The 22975-nt window shown below is 56.5% G+C and overlaps 3 protein-coding genes across 17 annotated transcripts; 1 reads left to right on the top strand and 2 right to left on the bottom strand.

Annotated features, from left to right (window-relative positions):
* Window positions 1-3445: 3445 nt before the first annotated feature.
* On the top strand, window positions 3446-13237 carry CCDC120 (coiled-coil domain containing 120). Of its 9 annotated transcripts, none has more exons than XM_089904566.1 (10): window positions 3446-3563; window positions 6352-6442; window positions 6585-6718; window positions 7384-7617; window positions 7879-8182; window positions 8529-8591; window positions 8892-9066; window positions 9198-9296; window positions 10639-11553; window positions 12054-13237. In XM_089904566.1, exons 2-10 carry the CDS (start codon window positions 6394-6396, stop codon window positions 12166-12168), a joined length of 2088 nt encoding a protein of 695 aa, XP_089760692.1. In that variant the 5' UTR covers window positions 3446-3563; window positions 6352-6393; the 3' UTR covers window positions 12169-13237. The 9 variants fall into 9 exon arrangements, with proteins under 9 accessions (XP_089760692.1, XP_089760685.1, XP_089760688.1 ...); XM_089904559.1 differs by adding an exon at window positions 6084-6126 and having other exon boundaries at window positions 3455-3563; window positions 7360-7617; window positions 10639-13237; XM_089904562.1 differs by adding an exon at window positions 6084-6183 and having other exon boundaries at window positions 3455-3563; window positions 10639-13237.
* Window positions 13238-13628: 391 nt separating this feature from the next.
* Window positions 13629-16594, bottom strand: PRAF2 (PRA1 domain family member 2). The gene is made up of 3 exons (XM_022563753.3): window positions 16306-16594; window positions 14934-15151; window positions 13629-14500 (listed from the first exon to the last, which is right to left on the bottom strand). Exons 1-3 carry the CDS (start codon window positions 16482-16484, stop codon window positions 14361-14363), a joined length of 537 nt encoding a protein of 178 aa, XP_022419461.1. The 5' UTR covers window positions 16485-16594; the 3' UTR covers window positions 13629-14360.
* A 351-nt stretch (window positions 16595-16945) lies between these two features.
* Window positions 16946-22190, bottom strand: WDR45 (WD repeat domain 45). 7 transcript variants are annotated; one of them, XM_022563751.2, is made up of 11 exons: window positions 22083-22190; window positions 20567-20638; window positions 20364-20438; window positions 20170-20274; window positions 19194-19302; window positions 18976-19070; window positions 18399-18478; window positions 18078-18286; window positions 17899-18000; window positions 17670-17815; window positions 16947-17423 (listed from the first exon to the last, which is right to left on the bottom strand). In XM_022563751.2, the coding sequence occupies exons 2-11, from the start codon at window positions 20619-20621 to the stop codon at window positions 17314-17316; spliced, it is 1086 nt and encodes a 361-aa protein (XP_022419459.1). In that variant the 5' UTR covers window positions 20622-20638; window positions 22083-22190; the 3' UTR covers window positions 16947-17313. The 7 variants fall into 7 exon arrangements, with proteins under 7 accessions (XP_089760695.1, XP_022419459.1, XP_089760696.1 ...); XM_089904570.1 differs by lacking the exon at window positions 22083-22190 and having other exon boundaries at window positions 19194-19374; window positions 20567-21492; XM_022563750.3 differs by lacking the exon at window positions 22083-22190 and having other exon boundaries at window positions 20567-21487.
* Window positions 22191-22975: the final 785 nt, after the last annotated feature.

Below are 22975 nucleotides of genomic sequence, written 5' to 3'. Positions count from 1 at the left end.
ACAGAGCTTGCATTTCTCTCCCTGCCCCAGGAGGGCATGGAACTCTTCCTGTGCCCCCTATTCTCTCCACGTGTGAAAGAACACCCTAAATTATTCAATGACTCTCTGGGAGTCTTTGAGGTCTGGGTCATGTTTCCAGCCTTGCTAGGTTGGGGGCTGCCCCATGTAGGGGTGGGGGACTCAGGGGTATGTGTGAGTCTTCTAGATCACGTTACCCCCGTCTCCTGGTCTTGATCCCAGGTGCAGTGATCCCTGCTTTCCTGGCCTGGAAAAAAGTCCATCCTAGGCCAGAGGCTTCAGGGCTTGGTAGGGGTAGGATGGGGGCAGGAGTTTATCCTCCTCCTGTCAGCAGTAAGCAGTACAAATCTTGATGCTGAGTCCATCCTACCTCTGTGGGCAGGTCTGTGTGTATTGGGGGGCCTCTGTTAGAATCAGGCTCATCCAGTAGTGACAATAACAACAACAAGAAAAATAAGAAGTTCTCTTACTGTCTGAATCACCTTGATTTTGAGGACAGACAGGGAAAATTTGAATAGTGAGGAAGTAACATGTCATTAAATTATGTTTTATTACCGTATTTCTCATAGAGAATAGTGAGAGTTTGAATAATGAAATATCAGACCTGTTTCATTTATCCAAAACAGGTATCCAAACCTATTAATAACAGCACACACATCCCTCACTGTCCCAGTATATTTGGTACACAAGTTCTGAGAGGGAGAGTTTGGATAGTTCAGACAGTGAAAGATATTATCTGAAGTTATTTTGTTTTTGCATTTTGCAGAGTGAGAAATGTAGGGAGAATTCAGATAACGAGGGGTAATGGCTCTAACTCAGAAATGTATTCAAATCTATTCATTTTCCTGTGCTCCAGTGGCAAGAGTTGGGATAGTAAGGGTACCGCATTTTATAAATGTATTTGGTTCCTCTATTTTGCCTGGTGAGTAAGGAAAGCTCAGAGAGTGAGGGATACCAGTCCTATCTCAAAAATGTATCCAAATCCATTCAGTTCCTGTATTTGGATAGTGAGAGTTCAGACAATTTTTCTGAATATATTTGGTTCCTGCATTTTTGATGTTGAGGAGGGAGAGGTTGGATAATGAGGGAAAACAGCTCTGTTTCAAATATGTCTGGTTTGGCAAGTAAGGAGGGTTCTATATCTGGGCGGCAAGTGGGGAGGGTTTCGAGGCTGAGGGATACCAGCTGTGTCTCAAAGTGTGTGTGTGTGTGTGTGTGTGTGTGTGTGTGTGTGTGTTTGATTCCTGAGTTCGGACTGGGAGGAATACTTGTAATTATGTATGACATATTACATATACATATTGAGCACTTAACGTGGGCCAGGCACTGTCCTAAGCAATCTTTGAATGTCTTAGCTCCTGTCATGCTCCCAACCCCCCTGTGAGTTTTATACTGCTGTCAGCACCCCTATTTTACAGATGAAGACATTGAGGCACAGAGAAGTTGAGTGACTTGTTCAAGCAGTCACACAGCCGGGAAGTGGCAGAGCTGGGTTGAATCTCAGACCCACCACTTGCTAGCCCTATGGGAGGCCACAGGAGGCTCAGGTCCCCGCTGGGGTGGGGCTTATAGGTGGTTGTCTTCCAGACTATTAAAAGCTGTGGACCAGGGCAATGATGTGTGTGGGTGACTCCGCCTTGCCTGGCCCAAGAGACCCAGTTACCTGCTCTTCCCTCCTTACTCTCACCCCAGCCCACCTCTGCCTGAGTTTATTATTGTAGTTATTAACAGTTGTTAATGATGTGGTATGAGTTTTCTTGCACTTTGAAATGTCTTCCAAAGTTACTTTGGCCTCCATTGGCTCTGTTAGCACCGTTTCCAAATGCAGAAATCTAAGCCTTGAGACTCAATCTGCATTGCTGGCCAGATAACACTTATCCCTCTCGGCTCTGATGTTTTTTTTTGGCCGTGCCACACGGCTTGCAGGATCTTAGTCCCCCGACCAGGGATCGAACCCGTGCCCCCTGCAGTGGAAGTGCAGAGTTCTAACCACTGGACCACCAGGGAATTCAGCTCTGATTTTATAAACATCCCCCTTCCCAGCCTCCTTGGTGTCCCACAAGAGGTGGGAGAGGCCATGGCTGAGAGGACACTCCCCACCAACACCCAGCTGCCCACCTTGTGGCTGCTGCCTCCATCAGCCCCAGGCAGTGAAGGGAGGGAGAAGGGGGTTGATGAAAGGGGCCTTTGGGTCCTGTGCCGGAAATCTCACACCCAGGAAGAAAGGTGGGCAGGGTGGCGGGAAGCCTCAGTAACACGTACACTGGGGTACACTGGGCATTGCTGATACAGAGCAAGTTCCTCTCCAGGCTTGGCCCACATGCCAATTGGAGAGGGAGCTTTCCTCACTCTGCTCTATCACATCTTGGCATGGACTGCTGTCGGGGCCCGGGTTGGGCTTGGGCCCTGAGGTCACAGAGCAGATGGTCCCAAATGGAGCTCAAGATGTGTGGTGTGTGCCGGGGCAGGCCCAAAGCCCAGGTGGTGGTGTGGGGGAAACAGTACATCGCAGAGACTCAGAGCCCTCCATTTCCTTGACTCCTGACCAGAAATGCCCCAGGAGGTCGGGGGAGGAACTGGGGAGACCCAGCCTGGATGTGAAGAAGCATGAGCCCCGTTTCCCACTCCTCCTCCCGTGCAGGAGTTGCCTCTGTCAACTTGCAACCCAGGACCCAGCCCCCTGAGTTCTGATTCTACCTGCTCTCATGACTCTGTGATCAGAATCGGGCCTCTTCACTTCTGCGAGCCCCAGATTTCATCTCTCCAAGCTGGCTATGAGGAGCTGGGTCTGTGCCATCGTCCCAGGTTTGTAGGGGTCCGGAGGGGTTAAACCACCAGTGTGTTTCTTCCATTTGCTAGGATGATTTCTTCTGAAGCTGCAGAAGGTGGTAGGGTCTTGAGACATGGTCTCTCCTTAGAAAAGTGGACCTTGTCTGTCCCAACTTGGGAAACTATTACCCCAGTGAGGGTGGGAATTGCCCTAAGACCTTCTCCCACCCCTGCCTTGCCCTGGGAGGAAAGAGTAGGGGTGTCAGGAACGTGGAGTGCTGCCAAGAGACGCATACCCGAGGTACCCCAAGTCCTCTCCTGTGCTTACAACTCCCCAGCCCTCCATCCCTTGGCTCCCAGGTAGTACCCTAGGGTGGGCAGGGTCTGATCTGGGTACTTGGACAGCACCAGAGGCAGTCGCCACTCCCACGACCTTTAGCCCTTCTTCCTCAGTCCTCTGTTAGGTGTATGGGGTGAGGGGGGAGGTCCAGGCTCTCTTCTTGGCCGTGCTGGACACCCTGAGGGGACTTGGCTCCAAGACAGCTCCTAAGGGTGGCCAGAGCCCTGGTGTCAGGCAGGCAAGGGTTAAAAGGTATGGGCCGGCCCAGTCCCTGGCCAGGTAGGCTGGGCCATTGCCTAGTGGGAGGCGGCCTAGGCATCCGCCACTGCGCTCACCCACTTATTGCCACTACCAGCCGGAGCAGGGCCTGGTCGATACAACTATTTTTTTTGAGGTACCTGAGGCCACTCCACAGCACCTCTCTGCTCTGGCATTGGTGAGCACCTGGGAACAATGGGCCCAGGGGCGAGGGGTGGGGGGAGAAGGGCACAGGGTGTGCTGAAGTTCCCTGCGGGAGAGAGCCAGGTCTATGTGAGAGGCACAGCGAGGAAGGAGGGCCTGGCTAGAGGGGCGAAGCCTAAAATGTCCAATTTCCTTTCCTGGCATGAAGCTAATTCCTTGCCGGAAGTGGACGAGGGGAAGGGATGGGGGAGAAGAGAAGCCAGCGTCCCCCTTCTCTACTCCCCGCTACTTCCTCTCCCCCTTCCTCCCCTGCAGGGGTAGCCTCTGCCCTCCTTCAACCTGGGGCCTAGCCCTCTAGGAAAGCCCAGACTGGGCTGTTGAGAAACTACTTCCCAGCACCTGCCTGGTCCTCCACACTGTTCCCCTAGAGTGAGGGCAGTAGGGGAGGACCTCTGGGGCGGTGTGGGGAACAGTCCCAGACATTGGGAGTTTGTATTTGCTCCGAAGGTGGCGGGATGTGGAAATGGGGGTCCCACTGAGGTGTTGGGGTGCCACCCAGGTGAGGTGTCTTGCTTGTAAATAGTCATTACAGCCAGGAATTTCTTTCTCGGCTGTGGTGTCAGAAGGGCAGACCTGAAAAACCTGCTGGGCCCGCCTCTGGGTGTGGGGGGTGCCCTCTGCAGCTATCTTGCTGCAGCCCATCCTGGGACGGGACAGGGACACAGGGTCACCAGTGGGGAGACCCAGGGGCTGGTGTGGGGGTGTGTTGGGGAGGGGACTGCTGGGATTCCCCCTTCTCACCATCTTTGGGTGGGAACCAGGCAGTCCCAGGACCCCAGGCCAATATGCAGAGGGTAGGTGAGCAGAGGCAGAGGCTTGGGAGCAGGTGTGAGCGTGTTGGGGGTGTGGAGCGTGGACCCTGCCCGATGACCCCATGACTCAGGCCCTAGCTATGTCCCCGAGGTCAGGCTGACAGGGTGGAGTCGGTGTTCCTGCCTGTACCCCATGCGGACTTCCAGGATGCCACGAGCTCCCAGGGAAGGAAGGCTCGAGGCATCCCAGTATGGGATGTGGGACCAATCCTGGTGAACGGGCCCACTGGGGAGGAGTTGAGGTTCCTGTTGAGGTGGAGGAAGGTTTAGAGTTCCTCAAACCCAAATGGGGGCTGGGGAAGAAGGAACCCCAGGAGCTGAGGGGCAGAGGAGGCTAAGCTGGGACCTCAAGGAAAGCCTGCCATGCCGCCAATGTCAGACCTTGGAGGGGGGCGGTGAGGGCATGTGAGCACCTCTGCAGAGCACATGCTGCTGCCTGGATGTGCAAAAAGGCTTTAGGGACTGACCCCGCCCCTGCTGTTGAGGACAAGGAACCCCTGCTTTGTGGGAGGGGCACAGACCCCGTGGGGTGGGTGGGAGGACTGCTGATAAGCTGGTGGCACCCTATTAGCAGCTTGGCCACACCCCCAATGCATAGATGGGGAAGGGGCTTGAACCCATCCCTCCGTGGCTGCCTGGGTCTTCACACCTGGCCACCATGTCACGACAAAGTGCGGGGCAGGTGGGGATGGGACCTCTCTGGCCTCATGAGGTCCTCCCAATCGCCTGCCACCGAGGTCAGGCCAGGTGGTGGGAGGTGATGTCACCTGGCTGCCCAGCTGGGGACTGAGCAGGCTGTGGGACAGAGGGAGCAAACTCCAGAGGAAGGGATGAGGGCAGGGCTGGCAGCCAGCCAAGGCCGGCTCCATGGTCAGCCAGGGTGTCTGGGGGCAGAGGAGGAGGCAGGAGGCAGTCAGCTTGTTATCTGCAGCTGTGGGCTCTGCCACTCCCAGTCCCAGCAGGCTGACTTCCCTGTGCCGGGTGCAGGACAGGCTGGTGTGTGGGGAGGGGCTGGAGGGGTCCTGAGGCCAAGTGAATGCTCTCCCTGCCGCACCAGGGCCGCGGGATAGAGTTGGGACAAGTAGCGACCCACAGACCACAGTCATTCTTTTATTCACCCAGCAGACTTTCACTGAGCACTTGATGTGTGCACAGAAGTGTTCTGAGTGCCAGAGATACTGATACATTTTCTGTCCTCCTAAATATACAAGGGAGGCACCGTCTTGTTTGACAGCAGTTGTGAGGGGACAAAATGTGGGGGCCCACCTCTGGAAGTGACACTGAAGCCCCAGAATGTAAGAGAGAACCAGGGGCTGGAGTGGCGAGAGGTGAAAAGTGCACTCCGGACAGCAGCGGCAGCCTGCACAAAGGCCTGGAGGCCTGATGGGCTGGGAGCTTATGAGGGATTGGTGGGGTTCAGCACCTCTAGTAAGGGGGAGTGTTGGACCGGAGGGGTGGGCCTGGCTGCATCTGTAGCCAAGGGCAGGTTATTTCATCTCTTTGTGTCTTACTCTCCTCATCTCTAAAATGGGGGTAATAATAATCACGGAACGGCCATCACAGGGTGGTTGTGAAGATTAAATGTGGCATAGAACGTAACTGTTCCAGGCACCCAGGTGCTGAATAAATGCCTACTGTTCTTGTAGTTGGTTGAATCTGTACCATTAATTCTCCCTTCCCAGGCAAGACTCCTGACTGTGGCCCATGGGCCTCTGAGGAGGCATTGTAAGTCCGCCCAGCTCCCCACTTGCTGTGCTCCCACTCAATGGGAAGGGAACCAAGGTACCAGGGCCTTGACATTGACACAGATTCTGAGAGGGCAGGCCAAGCAGTTGGGCGGGGTCAGGGTACCCCTTATTCCCAGCTGGGGTGTGGGAACCTGGGTAGAGGGGGAAGTTGGCAGTGCACACCGGATGTGCTTCCTCAGTGGCTCCCGTGCATCACTGCTAGGCCTTGTCCAGCCATCAGCCACAGCCTCTTGACAACACCAGGATGGAAGTCAAAGGTCAGCTGATCAGCTCTCCCACCTTCAGTGCCTCAGGTTAGTATCTGGTTCCCCCTCCTGCTGCCTCCTCCCCTGCTCTGAGTCACCACCTGCCCACTGGGGAACGGTTGGTCCCTGGCCCCACAGCTGCCACAGGCTGCCCTGATTGCTCCCCGATCTTTGCTCCCTCTGTGTCCAGCTGCCCTGTTTGGAGAGGCTGCCCCCCAGGTGAAGTCAGAGCGTCTGCGGGGGCTGCTCGACCGTCAGCGGACCCTGCAGGAGGCCCTGAGCCTGAAACTTCAGGAGCTACGAAAAGTGTGTCTCCAGGAGGCGGTGAGGGCCGTACCCTAAGGGTGTCGGTGGGGGGTGAGGAGCAGGCATGAGGTAGGCAGACTGCGGTGGTGGTGGCTGAGCCACTTGTCCGAGGTATAGATTCCCCAAAGCTCAGCTTGCATGCCTGAGAATCAATGAAATATGGTGATATTTTGCCACCATCCCCTATCAACAGTTTGAAATCCAAAAAACCTCAGAAACAAAACAAAACAAGTTATTTCCAAAACTTGGCAGTGAAACCTGACCTGAACTGACATGGGGTGATTTACAGTTTCGATTTACCCCCCTCGCCGTGAATGTCCACACCGTTTGCCAGAAATAATAATGCAGTTCAGAGCATGCAGCCCAGGCCCTGAATGGAATGTCATATAATATGCAGTGTACAGATGGTGTCACCTTTATAAAAACTATGAAATTCTGTATTCCAAAGCAGGTCTCCCTGCCTCCCGTGCCCACTGCCCTGGGGACTTGGGCCACTGAGGGGCTGAGAGTCTCTGCTGCACACCCACCTGGTGGAGAATTGGGAGGAGGAAGAGAAATAACAGGCATGGGTGCTGAGCAGGGCTGGGCTCCTAGTAGGACTTCTGTACCTTCGGGGGTCGTTACTGCTTTGCCACATCCCCCCAACTAACCCTTGGTAGTCTCTGACCCCTGCCCCTGCCCAGGAGCTGACTGGCCAGCTGCCCCCCGAGTGCCCACTGGAGCCTGGTGAACGGCCACAGTTGGTCCGCCGGCGGCCGCCTGCAGCCCGCGCCTACCCTCCACCGCACCCCAATCCAGCACACCACTCCTTGTGCCCTGCCAAGGTGAGCAGATGGGCGTGCAGAGCAACATGGGGGTGGAACAGGAGCCCGGAGGAAGCCGAGAGCGGGTTGCAGCCAGGGGAAGAAGAGGCTAAGGTGAGGAGGGAAGGAGCTTGAGGGAGGTGGGTTCCAGGTCTGAGAGAGGATGCTGGTCCCTGTCAGGATAGGCCTCTCACCCCCAGGAAGATGAAGAGGCCCAGCCCTAATCCACACAGGCCCTGCCCCCAGAGGGAGAATAGGCCACCCCCAGGAGGGGCAGGCCCCGCCTCCTGCGTAGCTGGGCTCTGCCACCACTTGGTCCTGGTGCTTGGCCATTTCCCTTTCCAACATTTGGTCCTGTCCCACCCTCTCGGGTAGGCCCCGCAGGAGCTGGCGCTCGAGGCCCTGGAGCGCGAAGTGTCAGTGCAGCAGCAGATTGCGGCAGCTGCCCGCCGCCTGGCCTTGGCCCCGGAGCTCAGCGCCGAGCAGCGCCGACGTCGGCGCCAGGTCCAGGCAGATGCTTTGCGGAGGCTGCATGAGCTGGAGGAGCAGCTCGGGGACGTCCGGGCCCACCTGGGTCTCCCGGGGATCCCGCCACCCCAGCCCCTGCCGCTGTCCACTGGGGCAGTTATCGTTGCCCAGGGAGTCTGCCTGGGCACGCGCCTCGCTCAGCTCAGCCAAGGTGAGCCAGGCCCTGTCACCCCACCAATGAAAGCGGGAAGGTGGGCATTGGCTAAGGGACATGGTAGAGGTGGAGTGGGTGAGCAGCCAGTGAAAAGTGGGAGGTAGGTAGAACTTAAGGGGCCCTACGAGTAAGACGAATTGTGTAAAGTGGCTCCTGGGCAAGGGTGGGGCCATTGGGAATAGGCATCAGGAAAGTGAGGGACCAAGCCTCTGGTGGTCTTGGATTTAGGTAAAGGTGGATGCTTGGGAAGTGTACGGGATGGGGAGGAGACGGCCCAGTGGTGTAAGGGGATGGCGCCCAGACCTTGCATTGATAGGCCGGGGTCTCCCCTTCTTATCTGTAGAGGACGTAGTCCTGCACTCGGAGAGCAGCTCCCTCTCAGAGTCTGGGGCCAGCCATGATAATGGTGAGGACCCCTGTCCCCCAAATCTGCCCATTTTTTGATGCTTAGCCCCCACCCTCCCTCTTCAGCTCCTCTTTAGCCATGACCCATCCTCCAATGGAGCCCCCATTTTCTTTGCTTCAGTCCCCCCACCCCACCCCATCAGCCCCAGTTCCTGCCTCATCCCTTAGCTCTTCCTCAGCCTGTCCTACCTGCTTAGCCCTCTGCCTCTCCCTACCTCCCTAGCCCCTGCCCTTTGCTTTGCCCACAACCCTTCAGGCACCCTCCCATTGAATTCTCCCCCACTTTCTCCCTTCCACTCAGAGGAGCCCCGTGGCTGCTTCCCTCTGGGTGAGCGCCCTTCACCACCGAAGGCCTGGGACCAGCTGCGGGCAGTATCTGGGGGCAGCCCTGAGCGGCGAGCCCCGTGGAAACCACCCCCGTCAGATCTTTATGGGGATCTGAAGAGCCGGCGGAACTCTGTGGCCAGCCCCACCAGGTGAGGGTGAGCCCCTCCCCTCCTTCCCCAGGAGCCAGGAGTGGGAGCTGAGCCTGGGCTGGTAGGAGGGCCTGCTGCTACGTACAGTCTCTAACCTGGACCCCCACCTATGCCTGCTCGTCTCTGTCTAGCCCCACACGCTCGCTGCCCAGGAGTGCCTCCAGTTTTGAGGGGCGAAGTGTGCCTGCCACCCCTGTCCTCACCCGGGGCGCTGGCCCCCAGCTCTGCAAGTAAGTGGACTCTGAGGGTGAGATTGAAGACCAGAGGAGGGAACCGGTAGTTCTAACTGGGCGCGTTGGGGAGAGCATTATCAAAGGGTGTGGGACATGAAAGACTGGGCTTTGAGTCTATCAGTTTTATTCTGATAGTCTATGTAGGTTGTATGAAAATGCAAGAATTTTATTTTTGTTTCAGAACTTTTTTTCATAATGCACCCTATTGCATGATAAAGAAATATAGGTAAAATATCTTTTGGAATATGTCATATGTGTATATGTGTAATATCACATTATAAATAAAAATTTTTTAATTGACCAAAAAAAAAAAAAGAGAGAAGAAAAGAAAGGCTGGGTTTTGAAAGGTGAATAGGAGTTGTCTTGGTGGAGAAGGGGGTGGGGATCTGGGGCAGAAGCACCAAAGTTTGAGAATGAGCTTTTCTGTGCATTTTGGGCAAGTCATTTCCCTTCTCTGAATCTTTGTCTCCTCATTTGTGAAATGGGGATAATAATATCTGCCTGTGGAAGATACTGTAGGCATAAATGAGTTCTGGTTAACATGTACCGCATACCTACCATCTGCTAGGAATCAGTGCTTTACTTGGTATCAAACTCATTTAATTGTCACAACATCCCTGTGAGGTAGGTGCTATTATTATTCCCATTTTAGAGATGAGGAAACTGAGACACAGAGAGGTTAAGTAACTTGCTAGTAAACTGAAGACCTGGTATTTGAACCCAGGCAAGTTTGACTGAAGAGTCCATGCTTTTAACCATGGTACTCTACTACTTCTTAAACAAATATGTACTTACTAAGTGCCTACTTTTTCCGGGCTGTGAACAAAACAAAGTCCCCATTCTTGTGACACTTGCATTCTATGAATAGTGGCTGTTGGGATGATAGTTTTGGGTGGTTCATACACATGATGGGACAGAGGATTCAGGAAGGGTCTTGAATTCCTGGCCTAAGGTTTAGGCCCTCATGTTAGAGGAGGCGGGGAGCCCTGAGAAGCACCTTAGCAGGGAATGAGGGGTCAGATGTGTTAGGAAGAGCCCTCCGCCCTCCCCTGCTAGCATTTCCTCTTGAGCCCTACACACACTTACATCTCCCTCGGAGCTAACAGTCCCAGGCACCCCTGTACATTTTTAACCCCTCGGCTCCCCAGTCTGTGGCAGAACCTCTGCTGCTCTTTACAGGCCACTACCTTTCACCTTTATACACACAGCTTCTAATCCTGGGCCCATTTTGGAGGTGTGGAAGTGAAGGCTCAGAGAGAGGCAGGATAGGGAGGGCACTCATCCCATCTCCCTGATATTTCTGACCCTTCTCCCATCACCCCCACCTCTGCGCCCCCAGACCTGAAGGCCTCCATTCTCGCCAGTGGTCCGGCAGCCAGGACTCCCAGATGGGCTTCCCCCGGGCGGACCCTGTCTCCGACCGTGCCTCCCTCTTCGCAGCTCGCACCCGCCGCAGCAATAGCTCCGAGGCCCTGCTGGTGGACCGGGCAGCTAGTGGGGGAGCTGGCTCCCCGCCTGCACCTCTGGTTCCCCCTGCCACTGGTACCCCAGCCTGCAAGAGCAGTGAGGTGCTATATGAGCGCCCCCAACCAACTCCTGCCTTCTCCTCCCGCACGGCTGGCCCCCCAGACCCTCCCCGGGCTGCCCGGCCCAGCTCAGCCGCCCCTGCCTCCCGCGGGGTCCCCCGGCTCCCGCCTATGTGTGGGGACTTCCTCTTGGACTACTCCCTGGACCGGGGCCTGCCCCGCGGTGGCGGCGGGACAGGCTGGGGGGAGCTGCTGCCCACAGCTGAGGTCCCAGGACCCCTCTCTCGCCGGGATGGGCTCCTCACCATGCTCCCAGGCCCACCACCTGTGTATGCAGCTGACGGCAGCAGCCCCCTCCTCCGCAGCAAGGACCCCCACAGCCGTGCCACCCGCACCAAGCCCTGTGGCCTGCCCCTGGAGGCCGCTGAGGGCCCAGAGGTGCATCCCAACCCTCTGCTGTGGATGCCCCCACCCGCCCGTATCCCCCCAGCTGGTGAGCGCAGCGGCCACAAGAACCTTGCCCTGGAGGGGCTGCGGGACTGGTACATCCGGAACTCGGGACTGGCCACAGGGCCCCAGCGCCGGCCTGGGCTCCCCCACATGGGCCCGCAGCACCCGCCCTTCCTCCATGCCCGCTGCTATGAGGTGGGCCAGGCGCTGTATGGGGCCCCCAGCCAGGCGCCACTCCCGCACTCAAGGAGTTTCACGGCGCCCCCTGTCTCCGGCAGGTATGGGGGGTGCTTTTACTGATGGGTAGGGGTCTCTTGAGGCAGATGGCAAAGGTGTCCAGGCCAGGGAGCCAGCTAGTCATGGTAGCTAATGACATGGACCACGAGAGAAGTAGCTGCAGCCTTGGCCCGGGGTCACTGGGCCCTGCCTGACTCGCATTAGTCCGTGGGGTCTCGGTGGAGGGGTATCTTGGGTCCTGGTAGCAGCAGTTCTTCACCAAGCTAATACAAGAATTTTAATATTTGAACAACCAGTGCATGTCAGCTGAAAATGAGCCTTGAAACTAGGGTGCTGGGAGGAAGGGACGTCCTGTGCCCCTTGCCTTTTTCTTCCTCTTTTCACCACGCCCCACGCTTGCGAGCCTAAAGGTGCTGTCCTGTGCCTGCCTCCACCTCTTTAACGAGCCTCTTTTCCTCTCTCTTTCTGTGTCTTGTCCGTCTTTTCCTCTCTCCTCTGTCTTCCCACCCTGTCCTCCGGATTCCTGCTACCCCTTCTAAAGATACTACGCGGACTTCCTGTACCCCCCGGAGCTGAGCGCTCGTTTAAGTGACCTGACGCTAGAGGGGGAGCAGTCCTCCGGTTCTGACCCCCAGACCCCGGGGACACTGGTCTGACCCCTTCTCATATGCCCCTTGTTGGCCTGGGTATGACTTCAGTCTGGGGAGCACACAGCTGACCTCGCTGAGCCCTGGGGTGTGGCTGCTCTCGGTCCTGGGGGGCACCAATGTGATCTTCCAAGGCCCCTGGCTCCCCGTGGGCCCACGAAGGTGTCTGACACCCTGTGTCTCCTCTCACGCTGTGCTGGGGACTGGGGGCCCTCCGCCAGCTTAAAAGAGAGGAGAGGGGATGATGTAATGGGAACTCCAAGCCCCTTCCTCCATTTCTGTTTACAGTTGTGATCTAGGTATTCATTGTCTTCCCTCAACACTAGACGTTTTATAAAAAAGGAAACTGTGATCTCGTCCTGGTTGGGTTCATTCCTGTCCCCATGACCAGCCTGTTCCATTCAGGAGCCCCCTCCACAAAACGAACCATATAGGGTCTCAGGGCCCACTTTGGGGCAGCCAGGAGGTTCCGGTGTGAACAGAACTCCCTGCCACTCCCCACTGGGGCAGTTTTTCTTGGGGAGGTGCCCACATTGGGAAGGAATGAAGTCTCTGCCCACATTTGGAAGGACTGAAGTCTGGGTGGGGGGCTTGTGTTCATTTTCTCTCCCCCAGGGTGCCTGAAGGCGCCCCAGTCCCTGTCTGCCTGTCTGTGCCCGCTGCCTCTGCCCACAGAGTGAGACGACCCAGCCTTTGGCGGCAGCCTCCTCTGCCCCGACTATCCCCAATCAGGAGGCCCCGCAGGAGGACCAAAGGGCAGAACCATTGGGTGGGTTGTGTCCTGGGATGTGGCGGTGGTGGAACCTGGCGTCTGGTAGATGCCAATGAAATCCTCAAGTGACGTCTCGCCACGGGTTATGTCACACCTTCCTTGGCTTTCCTTCCATCCACCACTTTTTAAACAAATCCACACGAGCTGTGTTTTCTATGATACCTGTCTGTGGCTTTCTGGAGCTGGGGGTTCCCCTACCCCCTTTACCTAGTGTTAAACTTTTCTTTTTGTACTAATGGATCTGGGCCCAAGACACTACCCACACTGGAAGGGGATTTCTATAATAAATGTGTAAACTGAACCCATGCATTGCTTCCCTGTCTGCCTTGCCTTGGGGGCCCACATCTTTACCTAAGACTAGGTAATGTATTTTTACAAGAAAAAAATATACAGCATCATGGAAACAGCCTGTGATAATGTCATCTGCTTTGGTTTTACTTGCTTTGTGATGTGGGGCAACTTCTTTGCCTGTCCGTGCTCAGATTCCTAGCCAAGAGCCCTGAGTAATACAAATGCTGGCAGCAAACACTCCGTGCCCTTAACTCCCTTGTGTGTTAATGCCACCCTAGAGGTAATAGGTTCAAGGAAGGAACTGAGAGCTCCTCCTTCAGCCCACATATTTGACAGGGACCCAATCAGAAAGTCTCTGGTAGAATTGAAAAGCAGGTCACTTCTGGCCATTGAAACACACAGACTTTACCCAGGAGGCCCAAATGGGCTTGAGCAATGCAACAGCCTTTATTGTTGTAGCAACACTGATATATATGCCCCATTCCTGGTCAGGGCTACCCCCACCGCACCCCACCCCACCCCACCCCTTGGTCCTTGTCACTGTGGAACTTTGTGGGGGGTGGGCTGGGGAGTGGCAGGATCCCTAAGCAGAGCTGGAGGGAGGCAAGTGGGACTGGTGAGTGTTGGGGTCACCTGGGACCAAGGGTTCAACTGGGTCAGGATACCTGAATCCTCCACCCAGATGGGGGCTGAGAACACTTGGATCCTGGGTTCAAAGCTGGGGTGGGGTCTGGAAAAGCCTTGGTCCAGGGTTCAAGATCTGAGAATGCCTTGGTCCCAGTCCCCAGCTTTGGGGCTGAGCGTGGGAGATAGGTGGGTCCCAGATTGGGGTTGAGGGGGAGTGTCTCTGGGCCCAGAGTTTGAGGTTGGCCATGGATGCTCTGGTCTCCAAGCCCCAGTTTTGGGCTGGACGTGGGTGTCTCTGGTTCCCAAGTTCAGGGCTGGGAAGACTCTGGTTTCCTAAACTGGGGGGCTGGGTATGAGGGAATATCCCAGTTTGGGACCTGGGGGAAGGGTTGCAGTTGTCCTGTTTTTTGAACTGGTCAGGGGCTCCTATTTTGAGGACTGGGAAAGGGCTCTGGGTCTGGGCCAGGGTGGGGATGGCATTCTCCATGTCTTAGGTACAGATCCCAGGGCTCTAGGATCCAGCCTCCTGTTCTTGTCCCAGCGCCTCCAGCAGCAACCCCATTGGCGTCCGCTTGAGACCAATGCTCTCGATCTGGTTCTCAATCTTGTTCTTGAGGTTGCGCAGGCGCAGTGACGCGTGCACCAGGATCACTGTGGGCAATACCGAGAGGAGCGGGGTCAGTGGGATGGGACATCAGCCTTTAGCTAATGGGGGCCCAGAGAAGGGAACTGGAGCACAGGCAGACCAATGGCGTGGTCGGTAGCCAGGACGCCTCTGAACCCTGCTAGTGTGGCGGAGTAATGAGCTTCGCAACAGGGGCGTGGCCAGGGAGGGTGCCCAGTAATGGGGACGTGGCCGGTGGAAGGCACTTCATACTAGCAGTGACGCCCAGAAGGGCGGTTGTAAGAGGGGCGTTCCCAGGGAGGGGAGCAAAGCCAGGGAAGGCGCTTTGTAAAGGAGGTGTGGCCTTGCCCGCCGGGTGTCCCAGCCCCCTCTCAGCCCAGGAACCAGGGTAGGGCGGGCCTGGCGCCGTTTGCGAGCGGTGGCCGTCTTCCCGGCCATCTCAGGGTAGTGGAGACTCACGAAGCACGGGCCCGGCGATGCTGAGCAGGAAGGTGCAAGCGCCGCCCGCGGCCCAGAGAACGAGGAGGCCGACGGCAAGCACTGCGGCCAGGCAGGCGGCTGGGTGGCTGCGACGGCAGCGGCGCACGGCTGCTCGAGTCTCAGCCGCCCACACCAGCATGCCAAGGGCCACCGCCACTACCAGCGTGCTTAGGAGGGTGTGCAGCGGGCGCACGTACCTGCGGCGACAATGGAACTAAGCTAGCCGGGCAGGCGGGGAGAGGGCCGCCTGGCCCCCGTGCCTCCCAGACCACCGTCCACCAGAGTCCGTGCCCCAAGAGCTTTGGTTCCCACCCCCACCCCCACCCCCCGCCCCCGCTCCGGACCCTCCAGCCCGGCAAATACTCCCGTCAGTCCTGTCTCCAACAGGTCCACCCTTCAGGGATTCCAACTCCCAGGAGCCCTGGGCTCCCCTGTGGACCCTCATTTATTTCTTGTCAATCCTACAGTCCCATCTTCCTGAGATCTCCTGCTTCAGGCCCTCCCATTCCGCTAGGCCCCAGAGCTCACAGCCTTTCCCTTCTCTTTCCTTCCGACCTTACCCCTGCAGGACCCACTCCAGCCGGCCCCCCCATCCCAACGTGCCCCAAAACCCACTCTTTGCAAAGGCCCGGCCCTTGCAAATTCCTCTTCCAGTCCTTCTGTTTCCATACATTTCCCTCTCCCCAGGCCCAGAGTCCCTTCCAGACTTCCCTTCAAATTCCCTCTCCAGATTCCCATTTCCTATAGATTCCTCCCTCCATCATTACTAGAACCCCTTCCAGGCTTTCAGTGCCACTTAACTTCCAGTCCTGCCCAAGTCCCTCTTCCAGGTTCTCCATCCCTCCCTGGTCTCAGGCCTTCCATCCCCAGGTCCTCCCTCTAGACTCAAGTTCCCCAACAGGTACCTGCTCCTGGAGCATTCCAATTATAGCCAGGCCCCTCTCCAAGCCCAGATCCTCCACAAGTCCACCCTTCAACTTGACCACGTCCTGTCCCTGTCGTAAGTCCTCCAAGGCCACATTAATCTGGCCCCATCAACCCTCAGGCACAGTCGTGTCCCACTTTCGGGCCCTCCTTATTTTCAGGTCCACACTTCCCCCTACCCCCGCAGGACCCACTCCAGCCGGCCCCCCCCATCCCAACCTGCCCCTAAACCCACCCTTTGCAAAGGCCAATCCTTTCAGATTCCTCTTCCAGGCCTTCTGTCTCCCAGTTTCCCCTTCAGTTTCACACTCTACTGAATTCGCCCTTCAAGGTCTTGCAGCCCCCTCAAAATCCTGCGGGTCCACCCTCCATGCCCAGCGGGCGCCCCCGGCCAACCTGCGCCTCCCTCCCTCCCTCCCTCCCTCACCCGGCCAGAGCGAGACCGAGGCCGAAGCAGATAAGGTAGTTGGTTTGATAGTAGAGAAGGTTGTTGATGACGCGGTGGCACCATCGCTGCGGGTCGCGTGGATCCGGGGCCGCCAGACGCGCCGACCCCAGAACGAAGTCGTCCAGGGCGCGTAGCGGTGGCAGCCGCACCTCCGACATCCTGCCGGTCGATGTAGCTGGACCAGTCAGAGGAGCGGCCGGACTACAACACCCGTTCTACACCGCGCCACCGTGGGGCACACCGGGAAACGGAGTCTGGGCCCTGCAACCACTACCCTGACGACCTAGTGGACTGAGCAGGCGCAGCAGCACACGTGACCGAAAATACCAACAACACGCCGGAACTGTAAGGTAGCAGGGGCCGCTGGGAAATTAAGTCTCCGCCGCGGGGCGAGGCATTCCCGTCCACCCCCAGGCGGGGGCGCCACAGGGACGGTTCTGGGCAGTGCTGGCGTCTCTGGCACACAGTGGCCAGACATTAGAGGACATGCAGAGGCTGTCAGAAGGACCCGAGCAGGATCCCACTTCCTTCCTGTCAGGGTCCAAGAGGTTCACACCTTTCCAGGAAACTCCTGCAGGGCTTTTTCAGCCTCATCTCCTCCAGGCCCCACTCCCGAGGTCCAGCCATAAATACTATTAAGGGCCTTTTATTCATATTCATCATATCAGAGATCGTCTCTTTCTGGGAAGTCTTTTAAAAATCCCCACAGGTTGGATTAGGGCACCCACTCTGGGTCCCTAGCAGTCTTCTCCAGGCTGGGAGCCCCAGGGGGGCCGCTGTCTCTCTGAGTCCCTGGCCTGGCTCTGCGGGCACACAGTCATCAAGAAGTGCTTGGGGCGACTGAGCTGTTTAGGCATTGCTCTTAAGAGTGGAAAGTGGGCACCTGCTCCATTAATGTTTGCTGGCTGGTGGCTTCCACAGCACTCCCACCCCCGCACAGGCTTTGCAGTCTGCCACTGCAGGTCCCTAGCACAACCCACAGGGTCCTTAAAAGTCATCGTCATCACAGATGTCAAGGTACACATCGAAAGCCTCTCTGTTGCAGTTTCCATCGGGAGTGAAGACATATTTGTGGAAGGTCCCATCTACACAGATGGCTGGAGGAGGGGGGAGGATTGGAAAAGGTTAGATGCTGCCAAAGCCACACACTCCAGTCCTCTCAGGTGTCCCGTGGCTCAGGGTCTATCTCCAGGTCTTTGCCACGTGCCATCTCCCTTAGTGATGGTGGAAGTGAACCACCCGTTTGGCTCCCTCAGGCCTCCCATGTCCTAAAATTCTTTCAGGTCCAATTTGTAGGCCTTCGCCCATGCAGTACCCCCCAGTCAAGGGCTATTCCCACTCACCAATGACAGAGTTGACATTCTTGGAAGTGTTGCGACCAAAAGCACAGATGCAGGCTGACTCAGCAGGCACGGTGAAGCTCGCCAGGCTCCACTGAGAGTCCACATACTGCCCAATCATAGGCCCCACCTTGCCCACGCGAGCCAGCCTGCAGGCAACACTGGCTAAGCCCAGGTGTGATATATGGGCAGGGGGATGGGGGTGAGGCAGGGTGGGGCAGGAGGCACTCACGCAGAGCGGCGGTTGAGGCGGGTGTCCTTGAGAGCAAAGATGTGGACTGTGCCCTTATCACTGGATGCACACAGGAAGGAAGAATCATGGCTGAAGTTGATGCTGAAAGACAGACCAGCGGTGACGCCCACGTCATGTGGTGTGAGGTCAGGAGCCCACCAGGCATACCCTGTGCTCACCAGTAGAGGGTGGCGGGGTCAGTGCCTCGGCGCAGCTCCACCAGCTTCTCCTTGGACTGCGTGTCAAAAAGGCGAATAAGGGTGCCCTTCTGAGAGGCCGAGGCCACTACCGTGCCTGGCTGGTTCAGAGACACGCAGGCCACGTCGCTCTGATGTGCGTTGATGGTAAACGGAGCAGATGAGGTGCCGGGCTTTGTGCTTGCCAGGTCCTACGGTAGAAGGAGCAGTTTGGGCTTGGGGTAGGTGGTAAGGAGGTAAGTTGCCAAGAGTCCACAGGGAGAGCCAGCCCACCTACCCACCCCTGCCCACTGGACAGCTCACCACAAGTTGCAGGCTCCCGCACTTGTGTCCTGGGAACACTAGCAGTTGTTTCTCCAGGCTGGGGCAGAGGTCACAGAGCCCTAGGGTGGGGTGGGGGGCTGGTAAAGAGGACGTTGGGGCCAGGCAGGGTCTCAGGATGGACAGAGCTGGATAAGGGCCGGACTTCAACCTTCCATGATACATGTTACCCACAGAACCCACAGGGGGCTTGTCCTCAGGTGTGCTCCCCACCATCAAGGCAGATTCCCTGCCTCCCTATGCAGCTGTGGCAGCCCCAGGAGGCCCAGGAATCCCTGGCATACCCATTAATGTCCTTAATGAGCCTTTCTGCTCTGCTATCTGAGGTAGCCAGGGGTGAGGCGGGGCTGAGAGTAGAGAGAAAGAACTGGCTAAGGATGGGAAAATGGATAGAATGGGAGTACGGGCATCTCAGCCCATTGGAGCATCTCTATGCAAAGACTCTCTCCCTGCCTCTCTTTCCCAGTTACTCTCTGTGTGCCCCTTTCTATCTCTCTTCTGCCCCTCTGCCCCATCCACTGCCTCCTGCCACTACACCTGCATCTCTGGGTCCTCTCACCCTTGGGGTTGTCCCGGGTGTCAAACTCAAACAGCTTTCGGGGATTGTCGGGGAAGGAGTACACATAGATGCGGTTCTTCAGCACGATCACGATTCTGTGGGCATCACACAACACAGGATGGTCGTGAGGGGAGGGCAGGGTGCCCATGCAGGACTAACCCTCTAGCCTGCTGTGGGGACCACCGACCTCCCCCACCCCCAGCCCACCTCAGGCTCACTTGTCATGGCGCATGCGCACAGCCAGCACTGGCTTGGTGAAGGTGAACTCCAGCACCAGCTTGTCCTTGGAGTCCTTGCCCTCCCGGGCATCGTCCCAGATCAGCACTGCTGGGCAGGTGGGTGTGTTGTCGGGGCCAAGGTTTAGGGTGAGGGGCAGCCCTGGTGACACAAGACCTACCCCTACTCCCCATGGGACCTCAACCCACTTGCTTAACCTTTTGCTAACACGCAATATGACCTCACACAGCATGAGCACTTGTAGATGTGATTCCTGAGAAGACAGGTTCTAGAACCGTTATACTCATTTACAGATGAGGAAGCTGAGGCTCGAAGGGGTTTTCTATCTAGCCAAGGACCTCACAACTCATCAGCAACCAAGCAGGGACTCACATCCAGGCCTGTAACTTCTCATCAGTAACTATTTCTGCCTCCAGGGTCCCAGCTCATACCCCCCAGAAGATTTCTGTGAGGAATCCTAGGGCATCTTTTGCCATGTCCCAGTGGGATCAACAAAAGCCCTTAAAATAAGATGGTGCTTGAGACTCAAAGCAAGAGGGCATCAGGGAGACAGCCCCAAGATTTTAAAACCTATTAGTTGTGTCACCTTGGATAAATCACTTAACCTCTTTGGGCCTCAGTTTCTTCATCTGCAAAAATGGGGATGATGATACTTCCTACCACACAGAGTCACTGTGAGGATTAAATGAGTTAATACATGTAAAGTGGTAACAACAGCACCAGGCTCACAGCAAGCGCTCCATAGGTAAGGACATGGCATACAGGAGGCATTCAACAAGTGTCTGTTAAATGAAGACAAAACACCAAGCTTCTCAAGTGATAAGATCCAGGACTTGTAAGACGTAGGCCTCACTGTGTGACTCTGAGTTACTCTGACATCTTCATTTGCCAGAGCCTCCGGGAGGCCAGGATTCCGGGGAATCTGGGCCAAGGGTGGGACCGGATGAGGACACTTACCTGAGATCTCTGAGAACTTGGGGCTGCTACCACCGCCCACCAGGGCCAGCAGGTTGGAGCGGTGCAGCATTTCCACCAGGCCCATGCTGCCCACCTGCTCATGGTCTGGACAAGGACCAGGGTGTCAGTAGGGGTGGGTGCCAATGCCCAGCCCAGCCCTTCTGCCCATTGCCCCTCCCCCGCCGACAGCTCACCCAGATGCCCCTTCTCCATCAATGGCTCCACGTTGTAGATGCGCACACCTGTCTCCATAGCGCAGCAAAAGCAGCCTGGGGACGGGAGGAATCCGGGCTGCCTCAAAGGATGTCCAGGTGGGAAGCTAGGGGTTTAACACCCACCTCTGGCCATTCTCTCCCTCCCTCCCTCCCAAAAGGGCACAGGCACAAGCCTCTCTCACTTTGATCTTGGTTGAAACGCAGACTGGTCACTCCTCGAAGTGGCTGCTGAGTCATGGTCCAGGATTGCTTCCCTGGACACAAATGGGGGTAGGGTTGGGAAGAGTCCTGGGGTCTGTTCTCTGAGTCCTAGAACTCCTGTCCCCAACTGATTTCTTCTTCCTCCTCCCACTCTGCTACCTAACCCCAGCAGGACTGCAAAGAAGACAAAATCAGGGGGAGAATCCTAGGGTTTCCACTCTAAGCTCCCAAGACCCCAAAGAGCATGGACAGGAACATTCACATCTTCTTACACTTGGTTGACTCCAGCTCTCTCGGCCTACCCTGACCTGGACATCCCCACCTCCTCCTTACTCCCTCCCTGACTGACTGCTTATCAAGAGATAATGGGGTAGGGGGTATCCCAGTGATATCTCCTCTCTACCCTCAGCCAATCCTGGCCCCAGTGCCCAACATGGCCATGAACCACCCCCTACCCACTTCTCATCTTTACACCTGGACCCAGCACCTAAGTCTGCCTGTCAATAAATGGGGAAAGGGGGCTCAAACATCCACCTCTTCCTGCACCTCCCTGACCTGGCCCTGAGACCTGCTACAGTTGGTCCACCGCTCACAGGAACTCCCCCGCCACGTCCTTCTACTCCAACCTATTCTACCACTCCAGAGCTCTCTCACACCTTCCTTCCCCACAGGCTTCCTGAAATCCCTTCAGGATCCCATTCCCACTTCCACACAACCCCTTCTCATGACATGCTAACTTCTGTCCAACCATGGACAACCTGGACCTTTCCCCAGACCCCTGTATGCCCTAAAGACCCTACCTGAGGATTCCCTTATCACTCCAAATCCCCCACCCCTGGGACATACACTTCCATATGTTCTGCTGTCCCTGACTCTGACATGGGTTGGCTTGGACGTACCCCCAGGAATTGCATCCCCCTAAGGTTCCTCCTCCAGACCCCCTATCGTCTCCCCAAGACCCTGCTCCAGGGCACCCCAACCCCTCAAAACCCTTGCCCAGGACACACACTTCCCAAAACCCCTACCTGGGACAACTCAATCCCCCCCACAAGACACCTGCCCTAGACCCCCCCTAATATTCTTGTCCCAGAGTCCCCATACTCCCTTCAAACCCCCATCTCCCCAAAACCTTTGCCCAGGCACACCCCTTCCCACTCTCCAAACGTCCTCCCTTCCCCCCTGTACCACCTCCACCGGACCGCCTCGCCCCCAAAGACCCATTCTTTAGACAGCCCCACCTTCCAAGATCCCTTTTTTGGGACCCCCATTCCAAAGACACTTGCCACCCAGGAACCCTGCCCAGGGATGCCTCACACATCGCTACCACCACTGATGTCCAAGACCACCCTCATACTCCGTCCAGTGCCAGCACCTACTCAAGATCCCTGTCCTAGATACACCCCCATCCACCAAGACCCTTGCTCAAAAGACCCCTCCGTCCCCCAGATCGCAACCAATTCTTGCACCATGCCCCAGCTCCCTGCCGCCTGCACTGACCTGACCTCTGCGCGTCCCCTGCTCTCGGTGCCGCCCACGGCCCGGCGTTCTGACCTCCCGGGCCTTAAAGCCCCACTCCCTTGTTTACATCAGGCCTTACTTCCGGGGGAGGGAGTCTGTGACCGGAAATGACTCACCCTCCCTGGAAAGCGCGGCTGCAGTCTTCCTAAACCAGCTTCTGGGTCTTTGGAGCAAAGAGAGGGAGCGCGGCGTTCTCTCAGGAGAGCGCGGGGAGCAGAGGACGCTCCGCCACGGCATGACTGCCTGAAGGAACCGAAGACGGGTGGGAGAGAGAGAGCCTTCCCCTCGCTGAGCGGAAAAGGGCGAGAATTCCGTAACTGGGTCCTGCTCGGAGAGCTAGCGGCGTTACCTTCTGGGCTAACAAGACTTGGACCTCCGAGGTCCAAGAGGGGCCGCCCCTGTTAGCTATTTGTAGTTCTCCCAGACTTCTAGGGAGGCGACCGGGGAGCCTCGAGGCGGGGGTGAGCCTGGAGACCTTCAAAGCTGAGTCTATCCCCATAGCCAGGGGAAGCCAGGATGGGATTCCCCACCCCACCCATGCTTCGTTTTATTTACAAAGTGAAAAAGTATTTTTGATGGCAAGAGGTATAAGTGTTCAGTGTGGGAGGAAAAAAGACCCCAATTATGTACATACTGGAAATATTTTTGTATTCAACTTATAAATTTTGAGATGTGGACTCACGTGTAGTTTTGAGAAATAATACAGAGAAATCCCATGTGCTTTAACACTTACTCCTGAAGGTAACATGTTGTATAGTAAAATACTACACTCAGAATGTTGACACAGGTGTGATACTAAGTATCACACAGTTGTGACACTGAGTATCACACAGTTGTGATATTGACACTCCGCCCATCCTTTACTTTTTTTC

The sequence above is a fragment of the Delphinapterus leucas genome, chromosome X, assembly GCF_059928025.1.
Source record: "Delphinapterus leucas isolate spDelLeu-1000000601 "Yukka" chromosome X, BTC_Dleu_Yukka2, whole genome shotgun sequence".
Classification (NCBI taxonomy): Eukaryota; Metazoa; Chordata; class Mammalia; order Artiodactyla; family Monodontidae; genus Delphinapterus; species Delphinapterus leucas.
Note: the sequence above shows the minus strand (reverse complement) of the source record. Positions and strands in the feature narration are given on the sequence as shown.

What these genes read in the sequence shown, in the direction of transcription:
- PRAF2 (XM_022563753.3), bottom strand. Translation starts at nt 16,484, where the DNA reads ATGTCGGAGGTGCGGCTGCCACCGCTACGCGCCCTGGACGACTTCGTT. An exon ending in CTCGGTCTCGCTCTGGCCGG is followed by an intron (nt 15,152 to 16,305) that starts GTGAGGGAGGGA and finishes TTGTCGCCGCAG; the next exon opens with GTACGTGCGCCCGCTGCACA. An exon ending in CATCGCCGGGCCCGTGCTTC is followed by an intron (nt 14,501 to 14,933) that starts GTGAGTCTCCAC and finishes TATTGCCCACAG; the next exon opens with TGATCCTGGTGCACGCGTCA.
- CCDC120 (XM_089904566.1), top strand. Translation starts at nt 6,394, where the DNA reads ATGGAAGTCAAAGGTCAGCTGATCAGCTCTCCCACCTTCAGTGCCTCA. An exon ending in AAGTGTGTCTCCAGGAGGCG is followed by an intron (nt 6,719 to 7,383) that starts GTGAGGGCCGTA and finishes GCCCCTGCCCAG; the next exon opens with GAGCTGACTGGCCAGCTGCC. An exon ending in TGGGGCCAGCCATGATAATG is followed by an intron (nt 8,592 to 8,891) that starts GTGAGGACCCCT and finishes CCTTCCACTCAG; the next exon opens with AGGAGCCCCGTGGCTGCTTC.
- WDR45 (XM_089904570.1), bottom strand. Translation starts at nt 20,621, where the DNA reads ATGACTCAGCAGCCACTTCGAGGAGTGACCAGTCTGCGTTTCAACCAA. An exon ending in GCGGGAGCCTGCAACTTGTG is followed by an intron (nt 18,287 to 18,398) that starts GTGAGCTGTCCA and finishes CTTCTACCGTAG; the next exon opens with GACCTGGCAAGCACAAAGCC. An exon ending in GACCCCGCCACCCTCTACTG is followed by an intron (nt 18,001 to 18,077) that starts GTGAGCACAGGG and finishes TCTGTCTTTCAG; the next exon opens with CATCAACTTCAGCCATGATT.